This window comes from Osmerus mordax, chromosome 17, assembly GCF_038355195.1.
Source record: "Osmerus mordax isolate fOsmMor3 chromosome 17, fOsmMor3.pri, whole genome shotgun sequence".
Taxonomy (NCBI): domain Eukaryota; kingdom Metazoa; phylum Chordata; class Actinopteri; order Osmeriformes; family Osmeridae; genus Osmerus; species Osmerus mordax.
The window spans coordinates 13077542-13091113 of record NC_090066.1 but is presented as its reverse complement, the minus strand read 5'-3'; the positions used below and the strand labels follow the sequence as shown (position 1 = coordinate 13091113).

The 13572-nt window shown below is 41.8% G+C and overlaps 1 protein-coding gene across 2 annotated transcripts in view; it reads left to right on the top strand.

Moving 5' to 3' along the window:
- Positions 1-11019: 11019 nt before the first annotated feature.
- Positions 11020-13572, top strand: part of ints13 (integrator complex subunit 13) — a 53952-nt gene continuing 51399 nt past the window's right edge. For both annotated transcript variants that reach the window (XM_067254665.1, XM_067254664.1), the window contains exons 1-3: positions 11020-11401; positions 11854-12099; positions 12303-12377. In XM_067254665.1, the coding sequence (XP_067110766.1) occupies positions 11381-11401; positions 11854-12099; positions 12303-12377 (342 nt within the window). In that variant the 5' untranslated portion in view covers positions 11020-11380. The remainder of the gene's footprint in view (positions 11402-11853; positions 12100-12302; positions 12378-13572) is intronic.

Genomic DNA, 13572 nt, shown 5'->3' with positions numbered 1-13572 from the left:
TCAGCAAACTATATCGATAACATTTTTCAATTTCAAGTTTTTCAATTTATTGCAACAAACGTGCTCACAAACTTACCTTTAACTCCATCCGTAAAATAATTCGCGATGTAGTATTTTTGACCCTCTGAACTTACCGTTGGCATGAGACGGGAGGGCATGAGACGGGAGGGCATGAGACGGGAGGCTGCAGCCATACCCATCTCCATATTTTCCATGTGCTGATGTAGCCGGTGTGTATCGGCTACACTCAAGTATATGACAGGCCACCCGCGTCAATGAATAGCTAGCTTTTTATGGGCGTAGCTGGCAGTGGTCGCGCTTGGGAAATCAGAGGTGTCGTGTTCAGCATCGGCCCATATATCGGATCAAGACGCTCATGGGAATTTTCTTTACTCAATGTTGTCCTGAGGGCAGAAACGTTTGTGATTGGTTTAATCTGACAACCAATCGCAAGAGAGGAGAGAATTGCAGAGGCAGGGCCACCATTTTCAAACTTTTTCATTCTCAACAACGTGCCGCCAGTTGCGTGCAGCCAAGATCGGAACTGGTTATCATTTCAAAGTAAGTTTTTTTTTAACCTGCTAGTGCTATCAACATTGTGTGCCCATTAACCATAAGCGCTAGCTAAGCTAGGTAGCTAGCTAAGCTAGCTAGTCAAGCTAATCAGGTTAGCTAGAAAGCTTAGCTAAGCTAGCTAGTCAAGCTAATCAGGTGAGCTAAAAAGCTTAGCTAAGCTAGCTAGTCAAGCTAATAAGGTGAGCTAGAAAGCTTGTTTAATGTACATTGCATTAAGCTTTACTGTACTCGTATTCAAAAAAACAATGGATATTTAAGGCAGTGTAGTCTAATTTATATATTTGGCTTTTCTTCATGGCTGTTTAGTCTCTGGTCCCAGGACAGAGACCATCGTGTCCCGCAATTTTGTCTGAGGGCAGGTGAATCTCTCCTGGTCTCAGGGCAGGTTGTCTGAGGGCAGGCGAATCTCCTGGTCTCAGGGCAGAAGTTGTATTTTTCTGTTCTCAGGGCAGGTTGTCTTAGGGCAGGTGCATCTCTCTTTAATGCTTCAGGACAAATACATGTTTTTAATTTTTGTCTTTTTGTCTTTGCCTGTTAAGGGAAACTTAACCAAGCCAAATGAACAGTAAGTTATTCAATACTATTTTTTTCCTAATCTCAATTAATTAATTTAATTTGTATGCTACATGTACTATATGCAAAGGGGTAATTTTCCTTTTTCTGGACACACCCGTGAATTTTCCAAAAGCCAGCTTGTGTGCTTTTTGGATGGTATTGTACAGTTCCGGGGTATGTTCGAACGCTTCGGACTTGCTCCACTCAAGTAGGTCTGATAACATGGACTGTAGGGGAGGATTCCCATGGGAGGCTTCAGACACTTGTGCATTTTCTTTGGAACGAGGGGGCACTTCACCCTACTTGCTTTGGGGGGAATGTCCCTGTACTTACTGTAAGTCGCTCTGGATAAGAGCGTCTGCTAAATGACTAAATGTAAATGTATGTCACCAAGCAGGAAGCATTCGGGTCGGAGAGGACGCCTTGATTCCAGCCAGTGTCTCTGATCTGGTGCTCGTCAAGCCCCACCCTCTCATCAGCGCGCTTCCAGCTGAGGCTGGTTTGGGACGATATAAAAGCCGTCCAATGTTCAGTTCGCGCTCTCTCTCATTTGGTGGGTCGAACATTTGTCAGTCCTGTTTTGGTGTCTAACTGTTTCTCTTTTTACTCCCGTAGGACAAACACTGTTAGACGCGTTAGGCGAGGTATTGGCGGACCACCCTCTGTGTTTTGGACAGGGCGCCTTGATCGTGTGCCAGCTTAGGGCGGGTAGGAGGCAGGAGCGTCTTCTTTTCTGTTCTTTGATTTGGTTCCGTCCAGCATTGACCAGGTAAATAAAACCCTTTGATTCACTGTACACCTCGCCTCTGTGTCCTTGCTCGCACCCACGACTCCATGCCCTTTTCACTGTCCACTGGTTGTCGCTGAGCAGCGGGCTGTCGGTCCCCACCCTCCGGGGTGGCGTACGTAACACCTTACTTAAGTAGAAATGTTGGGTATGTCATCGTTCAAAAAAACACACACAAAAAAAACTATCCAGAAAAAACGCCATCCGGATAGATTGAATTTGATTGTGGTTGGATGAGAAGTATAAACATATACCATTCCGACACCCTATTTGTTTATAAGTGATCCATCACCTGCACATGACACAAAATCACGTCAAACTCCAGCAAGGAAATCAGAATCAGAATGGGATTTATTCGCCATGAAAGTTTGCACAGACAAGGAATTTGCTTTGGCAGGAAGGTGCATACGATAAACATATAGGGACCTAAAATTTAAATAGTAGACTTATGTAGCCTACGAAGATGTCCGTGGCAGAGAATCAAGAGAACTCGAGCAAAATGTCCGAACCAAGCACCAGCGAGGAGGTTGGTAGCTAGGAAGATTAGCCAACCCTTCTACATCCCTGGCCGTACCTGGAAGAATCTTTCGACATGTTTGGATGCAAAAATAACTCCTTTCGAATGCGCTGCAAGCTCTGCGCACCCAAGTAGGCTACCACGAGCTAATGGCTTTCACAAACTCGTCGTCTAATTTGAATAAAGGCTATTTTTTAACATGCCTCTGAAGTTTGACTTCATGCAGCATTACAATACTTATAGGCAAGTAGTCATCATATCTTCCACTCCATGAAACACATGTTAATGCTTAGTAGTAGGCTACACATATATGGTTCTTTAATGTATTTGCATTGTACTAAAATGCGTTCATTTTCAATGGGCATAAACTGGTGCAGCCCACATTTTTCAACATTAACATTTCAATATAACAAGTCATTATGGCCTTTGGAAAAATGTTTTTTGGGGGGGAGGTGGGGTCGTGCATTATAGACCCCTGTGCCAAAGCTTTTGTCCTTAATGGCATTTTTTCCCCTTACTACTTTTACTTTTATACTTTAAGTAGTTTTGAAACCAGTACTTTTATACTTTTATTTGACTAAAAAGCTTGAATTGATACTTCAACTTCTACAGAAGTATTTTTAAACCCTAGTATCTATACTTCTGCTTGAGTAATGAATGTGAATACTTTTGACACCTCTGGTAGTAGGGCAGAACTGGGTACAAGTTACTGGATTGGTCCCTGGTTAGTCCCCAAAAACGTGACAGAAACAGCAGAAAATAATAGATGGCATTGCATCAAGGCCCAATTGGAGCAGAAGATATTTACAATTGTAGTAGGCCAATATATCTGTTTTAAAGGTTCAGGCAGGGGTGTAATTAGTTGGATATAAAAGGTGTAGCACAGACAAAGGAAATCGTATTTTCCTGGGAACCCTCTCATTGCTGCTCTGTGCTGTTTTTGGACTTTGAAGAAGTTGAATTTGGACATAGAATATGATCAGAACTTTGAAAAAAGTATCCACAACAGTGCCTCTGTCAGTTGTGTTTCTATGTAAACTGCAAAGGTAGCCCACATGACCTCAACTTGCTCATGATTGCCTCAATGCACTTCATTAACCCTTGTGTTCTCTTCGGGTCGTTCTGACCCATCAGTCATTGTGACCCACCGTCGTATTGCGACAACTTTACCGCATACAAAAAACAAAGTGAAGCATTTTCTTTTAACCGTCGGGCTGTCTCAGACCCCCCACATTGCGAAGGTTAAAAGAAAATAATTTTTATTTGTTTTTGTATTGGGTAAAATTGGGTAAACACAACGATGGTTCGTTATGAACCTTTGGGTCATGTGACCCGAAGGCAGCACGAGGGTTAAAACGTACAACAGAGCTGAAAGCGGTAATTTAAGTGGGGGTAGGGCTGTATGCCAGATTGCCAGTCCAGCAGGGCTGGACTGGCAATCTGGCATACCGGGAATTTGCCCGGTGGGCCGATGCATTTTTGGGCCAAATCGCCGATATACTTTATTTTTATTTTTTCAGGCCGGCCCATAAAGAACTGACAGCGGCCCATTGGTAAAAAAAAAAATGTGGTCTGGCCGGCCCATAGAGAACTGACAGCGGCCCATTGGTTAATTTTCTTTATTGACACTGGCTTGACCAAATCAAATCCAGGAACCCCCTTCCCCTGAATCATAATATCGCCACCCGCAGGCCACACGAGCTGTTGGCTAATGCGTATGCTGGTTTAGCATCGTTGAAGTTTAGCATCGCTAAAATGGAGAAACAACCACCAAAGCGCAAGGGAGGCGCAGAAAAGTTAAGGGAGAAAAAGATAAAAAATCTACAGATGAATGCCACAAAATGTGCAAAAACCCAAACATGTTTGGGGGGGCTTTTAGCTGCTTCAACATCAGCATTACCTGTAGAGGAAGGAGGAGAGGTGGCTGTCTCAGAGAGGCCGAAACATAGGCTATGGGCTCTATGCACGCTAGACTGTTACGTCACGTCCGTCTTTCGAAAAGCCAAATAATACGGTTCAGAGTGTTCCGGTTTACTTCCTAGTTACTGTTTGTTGATAGCGAGATAGCGTCGTAGCAGCCATGATTAAAAATAAAAGTGTATACCAGAAACAAATAAAGCAGTACCATGAGCACTGCTGTTTGCCGGAGAGTACTGCGTCGTCAACATACAACGGCACTCTTAGTTTTCATTCATTTCCAAGCGATGAATCTCTGAGGAGACTGTGGCTGGTTAAAGTTCGTCGCGAACGTTATCAAGTGACTTCACACAGTAAGGTATGCAGCCTACACTTTACTCATGATCTATCAGAGGCAAAGTCAGAAGGTGGGAAGAGACGGCTCACGAAAGGAGCTGTTTCATTATTATTTAAATGGAACAACTTTGAAGTCCCCCCATCGAGACCCAGTGTGTGGGACCGGGTGGAAAGACAGCCGCAGCTGGAGCCCACTGTGCCGTCTCCAGAACCCATGGAGTGCGCTGTTGTCGCAGACCACGACTACTGCTCTGAACCTGCAGGCCTGGACATGGCAGCGGTTAAAAACGAGGAACTCCAAAAAGAGATCGAGCTGTTACACAGAGAGTTGAAGGAACTGAAAATTAAGGCCACCTTCGGGTTACAGAGGTTTGCGGGATCCAACGACGACATTCGTTTCTACACAAGGTAAGTGGTATGTTTTATGACAGCAGTTAGTTGCAGTACTGTAGTTGAAACTAAACCTACACAAAATGTTATGCTATAGTCAAAGCAGCCCCTCTTTAGTATTTATGGCAACATTTCTTGGCTGACGACTGTGATGTTTGTTGTTGCTTGTAGATAGGGCTATGAGAGCGAGTATGGTGGGGAGATAACATACACGCACATGTGGAGTTAGTGAAAAAGACAAAGAGAAGGACAAGAAGTGAGAGTAGGCTATAGGAAGGCTAAAGAAAAAGGAGATGTGGATGTAGGGTAATCTCTGTAAATCTGTTTGGTATCTATTCTCTGTAAAGTCTGTACGCTTTGTCTGTTTTCTTCTCATAGATTTGCCAGTTACCGGCATTTTATGATGTTTTGGGGACTGATTGAGCCATCAGTGCACAAAAAGATCCGAACGTCAAGGGTCCGAGCTGCTGAGAGGAGAAATGAACCAGTCTCAGTGGTCCGTCCTGCACACACAGTTTGTATTTGCATGTTTAGTTGGTGCATGTAGTTCTTTAACCCTGGTAACATTCTACATTTTATCTCAACAGTCATTATAACCCATAGACGAGCTGTTCCTCTTCCTGATGTACCTAGCGGCTGGCCTTAAAGAGAGGGACTTGGCCAACAGATTCGCAATACACCAGTCCACCGTAAGCCGCATCTTGTCCTCATAGACAAACTACCTCTACACACTCCTGGGCTCTGTGTGTATTTGGATGGAAAAAGAGGATGTAAAAGCTCACCTCCCCGAAGAGTTCAAAGAATTCCCGGATACACAAGTAATTGTGGACTGCACAGAGCTCAAATGCCAGACAGATCTTCTCCTCTCCTCCAGAGTGAGATGTACTCGTCGTACAAATCTCACTGCACCATGAAGGGACTGATTGGGATGGCCTCTCATGGTGCAGTGACCTTTGTTTCCTCACTCTATGAGGGGTCTGTGAGCGACAAAGAGCTTTTTAGACGTTCAGGCTTAGCTGATCTCCTTACTGATGACATGGTTGACAAAGGCTTTCTGATATCAGATGTGGTCAAGTGCAAGGTCTACTGCCCCCCTTTTCTGCAGAAACGGAGCCAGAATCTCATTCGATTATTAATTTCCATTAAGTCTATACCAGCAGGCACATTTAAAGAAATGTGATCTGATTGATTGGGGTAATGAGGCACTTAAGATGAGCCTATACATTTCCCCAAAACTTTCGCATTTAGCTTATCGCCAATTTTTTGCCAAGCTGCTTGTCTTGCTCTGGCAGCGGTGGCGGTGTTTGACTCAGCCATGATAATATGCTTATTGTCTTCTTAGAGACTCATTATAATAGTTTGCTCGGATGGCGACAATAGCCTATCACCGCTCTCTCTTTCGTCTTTTCCGCCATCATACCGTTAAAAAAATCACGGTTTTGGTGATCGACCTTTCCTGCCTTTTGAAGTAGGACGTGCACGTGCAATTTCCCTGATAAGTTTAGCCTGATTGAAATTAACCACATCATTTGGATGCGGATCAGCCGTTGACGAACCGATATTTGCTGTTCTCACTCATCTCGCTAATGTTAACGGGCTAAAGGGACAATTGATTAACTTAGCTTCAACCCTTACGACGAACGGGGCCCTGGTATAAAACCGCGCCATTGTTTCAAAGTAGTTGGAGCGCCGGAAGTAAGTGAACCGTATTATTTGGCATTGTCGTGAACGTTCTACTTACGTGCATAGAGCCCATTGACAGGGAAGAAGCCAAGGAGGAGGAGAGCAGACACTTTTGTCCAAAGCCACAAAATATGAATCTTACATTAATTTAAATTAACAGTAACAGTTTTAAAAGTTGCTAAGCCAATATTAAGCAAAATAGTAATAATCACAATACAATATCAAAATGTAGATATTTTTTTATACCATATACAAATTATAACTCTAAGAATGAATTAATTATTTAAGTGTAAGATCGACAGATAAGTCTTGAGACCCTCCTTGATCCTCACATGAACGCAGAACACTAGGCAAATCATATTATAGAATGCACCCATATTTTAAGGACTGTCTGCAGGGAATGTGTCTGACCAGTCACGGTGAGTGTGGGCCGCCTGCGCCAAAAATGCCAGGGCCGATTTTTTGTCCCAGTCCAGCCCTGCCCTGTCTCCACTAATAAGATAATACCAATCACCTGTGTAAGAGACTGAGTGGCGCATGTCTGTTTGGTTGCCACGGTGATGGTGCAGCTATGATTGCTAACAGTGGGTTCACACTGCAGCGACGCGATGCGAGCGACAATATGTTTTCCACTCATTTTCTATGGAGCCAGGCGAATCGCTTGCGTGGTGCATTGTGAGTAGCGACGCGACCAAGTTGAGATTTTCTCAACTTTATGTAAATGAAGAGCGATTTTCGCTAGCGATGGCCAATCGGAGTGTTTTCTTGTTTCTCGTAACATAGCAACCATGGTAAACATTTCTAGGTTTCAAGGTGGAGGAGAAACTAATCATTTGTGTGGCTGCTTACCCAGTCTTGTACGATACATAGCTGTATTCGTACAGATGTTAATTTTTTTCAAACGATGCATGGCGCAAGGTTGCCGAAGTTGTTGGTGCTTGTACTTTCTAATTCAGTCTAGTCACATTACGTAACTTCGTTCTGTGGTAACTAGCTAGCTAGCCCGGCTGGAACTCCCTACTGTATCGTATCGACAGATTAGCAGAGACTTCGAGTAATATAATAAAAGGTTTTTACACATGTCAACGTGTATGTCTATTAAACAGTTTTGTATTTTGTATACAAGTTGTATTTTGATCAATGTTGCGAGTACGTAAACCCAAGTCTGCACACTTGGCCATGACAACTACAACAGTGACTTTAGAGAACTACATTCTACATTAATCTGTTTGAACTACCCCGAGCGTGGTGAACTGTGGGAAGGCAAGCGATGGCAAGCGATTCGCGTCGCTGCAGTGTGAACGCACTGTAACGCGCTGAGGGCAGAGTGAATAACAGAAATGTAGCTAGAATCCACACCTCAAACAAGTTAACCTAGACGCAAAACTATACGTCCAATACAAAAAATAAGGATATTTTCCGAGACCCAAGACTTTGCCGAAACCAGAGATATCCTTTATATGTGCGGTCAGAAATACGACTCTACCGGCAGTTTCAAAATCTTGTTCTTTTTGCTTTCTCTGACGATTTTGTCACCAGATTTGCATTGGTCTCTATGGGGCGAGTTGGACTTTGTCTCGCTTTCGTGGGGCTCTGAACAAATGTGTACGTCTCTTGGATTCCACAGACAACTGTCTACGACCAGCACAAAATTAGCCGTCTATTGATCCAAAAATGAAGCATGAAGAGTGAAAATTGTGGCAATGTTGGCAAACTAGATATACTTTTTGAAACTGATTTCAAAGCTCCCCTCCACTCAAAGCGTTTCAGTCAGCACTCTAGGCTCTCACATACACACCCATGTAAATCTCAGAAACGGTTTGAAAAACTCATGAAACATAATCAGTGATATTAAAAGGGGTTGAATAGATATCAAAAAGCTGAATAAAAAAAAAGTTTAGGGTTTTGTCAACATTTTAAAGTTTAAATGGTGGCTGAAGGATTGAGGAAGAAGGATTTGAAAGTTGAAGATTGAGAGGATTTGAAAAAAAAACTCAATTGGAAAACCATGTTAAAAATATTATGAATATTGATTTATATTAATTCAAGCATACGAGGTACAAAGCTGAAAAGATATAGTAGTCATAGCCTGAAACTGCTGAATTTTTTGATAGCTAAATGGTTTTAATAGCCGAAGATTTGAAGGCGCTGAAAGGTGTAGCGGAAGAAATAGAATAATAACTAGAAAGTGCATTTCCTGCAGAAAATGCGTTGGAATGCTGAAATATGAATTATTTGTTTTTAAATTGCAGAAAATACAGAACTGAGAAAATACCGCAAGCTGAAATTAATGTCAAATACGTGTGAGTCACACAAAAGAGGCAGTGTGGAAACTGAACTGCATCATCTAACAACGCTAAGAGCTGAAATACAATGCGGGAGAATCTGAAAGCTGAACTGTTAAACAGAAGAAGAAGTAGGCCTAGGCTAGCTAGTCATAAAAAGAATATTATAGTCTTAACAGCTGAAATTATAGTTGGGATAGTAATAGCAGTAGCAGATGTGTGCATTGAGTGCGTTTACTCGGCTTTCTTAGTAGGATTCAATGTGTTGATTGAATGAAACATACAGCAGTAGGGCCGATACAGGAAGACACGGCGACACTTTGTTGCTGAAGGATGATGGTGCAAGTTTTGTCCGTGGAGCTTACAACGATTAATAAAAAGAATCATGTAGACGCGCTTATTGAGTAATCGCATAACTAATTACACATGTAATCGGAGTAATCGTATGGCATAAACCGACAATTGCTAGTAATCGGGTTCTCATGATCAAGTAAACGCACTCAGTGGCGTAGTAGAATAAAACAGTACCATTAACAATAGTAGTAAAAGAGATATTAGCAGCACCTGCAGAGTCACCTCTTGTAAATTGTATTAGGTTGAAATACTATCAAACTCTGTCTTGTGACTCCACTAATCAGCTAATACCAATCACCTGTGTGAGAGACTGAGTGGTGCGTGTCTGTCGTTGCCACGGTGATGGTGCACCTATGATTGCTAACACGCTGAGGGCAAAGAATAACAGAAATGTAGCTAGAATCCACACCTCAAACAAGTTAACCTAGACGCAAAACTATACGTCCAATCCAAAAAATAAGGATATTTTCCGAGACCCAAGACTCTGCCGCAACTAGAGATGTCCTTTATATTTCTGTGCGTCAGAAATACGACTCTACCGGCAGTTTCAAAATCTTGTTCTTTTTGCTTTCTCTGACGATTTTGTCACCAGATTTGCATTGGTCTCTATGGGGCGAGAGTTGGACTTTGTCTCGCTTTCGTGGGGCTCTGAACAAATGTGTACGTCTGTTGGATTCAACAGACAACTGTCTACGACAAGCACAAAATTAGCTATATATTGATCCAAAAATGAAGCATGAAGAGCGAAAATTGTGGCAATGCTGGCAAACTAGAAATATTTTTTCAACGACATCCGAAGCTGCCCTCCACTCTAAGCGTTTCAGTCTGCACTCTAGGGTTTCACGTACACACCCATGTAAATCTCAGAAACGGTTTGAAAAAGTCATGAAACATAATCAGTGATATTGGAAAAAGTTGAATAGATATCAAAAAGCTGAATTATTTAAAAATAGTTTAGGGTTTTGTCAACATTTTAAAGTTTAAATGGTGGCTCTGAAAGATTGAGGAAGAAGAAGGATTTGGAAGTTGAAGTTTAAAGAAGTTTGAGAGGATTTGAAAGAAAACTCCATTGGAATCCCATGTTAAAAATAACTGAATATTGATTTATATTAATTCAAACATAAGAGGTACAAAGCTGAAAAGATATAGCAGTCATAGCCTGAAACGGCTGAAGAAGATTAATATGAAGAAGTTGAATAAAGATTCAAAGAGCAATACTTGGAATGCTGAAGCAGCATTCCAACAATAATAATATTAATATGAAGAAGTTGAATAAAGATTCAAAGAACAATACTTTGAATGCTGAAGCAGCGTTCCAACAACAAGCCGTTAGCCCATCTTCGACTTACTAAAGTGACAACGATATTACGGCCCTATTTTGCGTTTGTCAACACGGGTTGCAAAATAGAAAAACCAATGGCCACAAGGTACACGGACCCCAATGCTCTGTTACAGATGAGAATACACACGTGATGTAAAATACAATACTCTGATTTAGAGGTTATATTAGGTCTCCAGGCCTAGTCAATCTAATCAGGCTTCTCAGCTCCAAAGGTAGGAACCTTTGTTGGAAACCAAAGGAGTAGCACGAGCATATATGACAGAAAACCAACCAGCTAGGGTGCTAGCCAGAATGATTGGAGTCTTCCCGAAAACCCCACTAAAGAATATTATTGAAAAAGTATCTTCTGCCACTGCTGTCGCCTGTTTGTTTTGGTTTTGGGACACTGCAGCTGCAGCCGATTCTTTCCATGTTCGTTATCAGTACCAAACCAAGTTTATTGAACATTTAATTAATGTATGCTAGTTAGCACTAACCGAGCGTTATATACTAGGAAGCACGCTGGCTAGCTAGCTATACTAGTTTAGTGTGCTAACAATCCAGCGTTGCTAACAAAGCGAGTGCTAGTTTTGTTAACTAGCAATTATTTGGGAACGTCGTTAGCTACAGAAGTGGCTAGCTAGCCGGACTAACAAGGAATGGATTATTTCCAGGGAAAGGTAAATTAGCTGCAAACATGTATTTGTAATATATTTAGAGCTAGGTATTTGATCACCAAAAACATTTTTATTTGAAAATGTTAAGGAGCTGGTTAGCTAGGTAAGTTACCCAAACGTTACAGGATTAGGTCTTCTCATACCAGGTTAACACACTACACTAGGTATAAGACCAAGTGAGTTTGGAATCTCTTCGTTTTAAGGAATGCCGAGATTCTCCCTTAGGTAGCTTTTAATACTATGCATGTGCTCATGGAAAGATATCTACCTAAAGGAAAATAATTGGCAGTAGTGCCATAATAATAATATTAAATAAAACACCCCTCTTGTCAATTTACTCAAGGTTAGTTAGCTACGTGTCAGCTAAATAGCATTCAATTAGTGTTTGATTCACTTCAACTTAACACTGTGGCTGACCACTTTCAAATTTATTCTCTACATGCTCACCCCAACAGATTTTGTACATGGCTGAACCGAAGATGATGTTCTCGGTTTCCCACAAAACTGCATTTGTGGTTGACCACTGCCCCTACATGGCTGAATCCAGCCGTCAACAGGTAGAGTGTGACGTGCTTACCAAGAATCGTGCACAGGGGGTTATACCGCTGGCTCCTGTATCCAAGTCCCTGTGGACCTGTGCCGTAGAGTGCTCCATGGAATACTGCCGCATCCTTTATGATGTATACCCCACAAACAAACTGGTGAGCTTTAGCTTTTGCCTCTTGCGCGTCACATCGTCCTCAAATTCTAATGAAATGAATATGGTTGTATGAAGGAATCAGATGTTTGTTTTCCAAATTGTTATTAAATAGTTGAATATCCAAACTACACTACTGCTGAAATATGTATTTCTCTTCCTGTAGTGTTCTATTCATGTAATGTTGTGACGATTGGTATCTTTCAGGTCAATTACATTGTCAGTGATTCAGAGTTTCATGTCCTGAACAGTTGGAGGCAAGGAGACCAGAGCACTCAAGAGGTAAATTTTCATGTTGCGTTATTGTCACCATTACACTATCAAGCAGTTCAAACACATGGACAGCCTATCACATTTAACAGTAATAAGGACATTGTTGATTTGCCATGGAAGGTGGGAGATGGCTTCATTTGTACTACAGCATTTTTCTTTAATACTCGGTAATCATGCAAAACATTTTAATATAGCACTGGGCTGATTAGAGAGCATGAATATAAACACCACATTCCCGTATTGGGTCCATTGATCTGTTAAAGCGCCCCAAGTCACCAAAAAGTTAAATATTTCTTAACTTTCACAAAACTCAAATTGCTTGCTCCATACTCCGAGACGCTCCTCCCCCAACTACCCATTTAATTGACAATGCATTGAAACTCGATGCCTTTACATGCCGCTGCCTGTATGAATGCCTCATAAGATAAGGCCTTACTCTGTTCATTTATTCCTCATTTACTAAAACCCCCTTTATTGTCATTTTTAGGATTCCTTCGTCAGGAGGAACCCTATTTTAATTGTTGGTATTATTATTAGGGGCCACCTATTGGTTTTATTAGAGGCCAAGCAGGTGGCACCTATTGTTTTTGTTAGTTTTATTATTATTATGCATAGCGATTGGTGCAAAGTTTAGAAATTTGGCACGCTGATTGGGAACGGTCTCCTGATTATTGTCACCAAGTTTCATGTCGATCCCTGAAGCACTATAGCGCCACCAAGGCGTCAAAGTTGGAGGTGTGTTTACGCCCATACCTTTTGAAGCATGAGACCGTTTCGCTTAAAGGTGACATGACATGCTGTTTTTGGATGCATTTATATAGGCCTTAGTGGTCCCATAATACTGTATCAGAAGTTAGGGATGGGCGAACGATGCCTTGTGAAGCTTTGGTGGTTTCTTCCGGATTGTGCTGGCCCAAAAAGCCGAACTATCGGCGCATTGAAAATGAACAGCGTCATATAGCTGCCGTTTAAATTGGCTGAATGAGGCGTAGTGGTTGTCTCCGACGGTAGACTACCCTACGTTATTTAATATTTTAATTAAGGCTACATGTGTTCATTTTTATCTGATATTAGTGCTCACACATTAAAATGTTGTGATACATCTGTAAGCCGTTAGAATTATGTCATTTTCTCACAGTAAAAGTTAAAGAATATCTTCCGAGATTCGCGGCACTGAGGCGCCAACTCGGGTATACAGACTCTC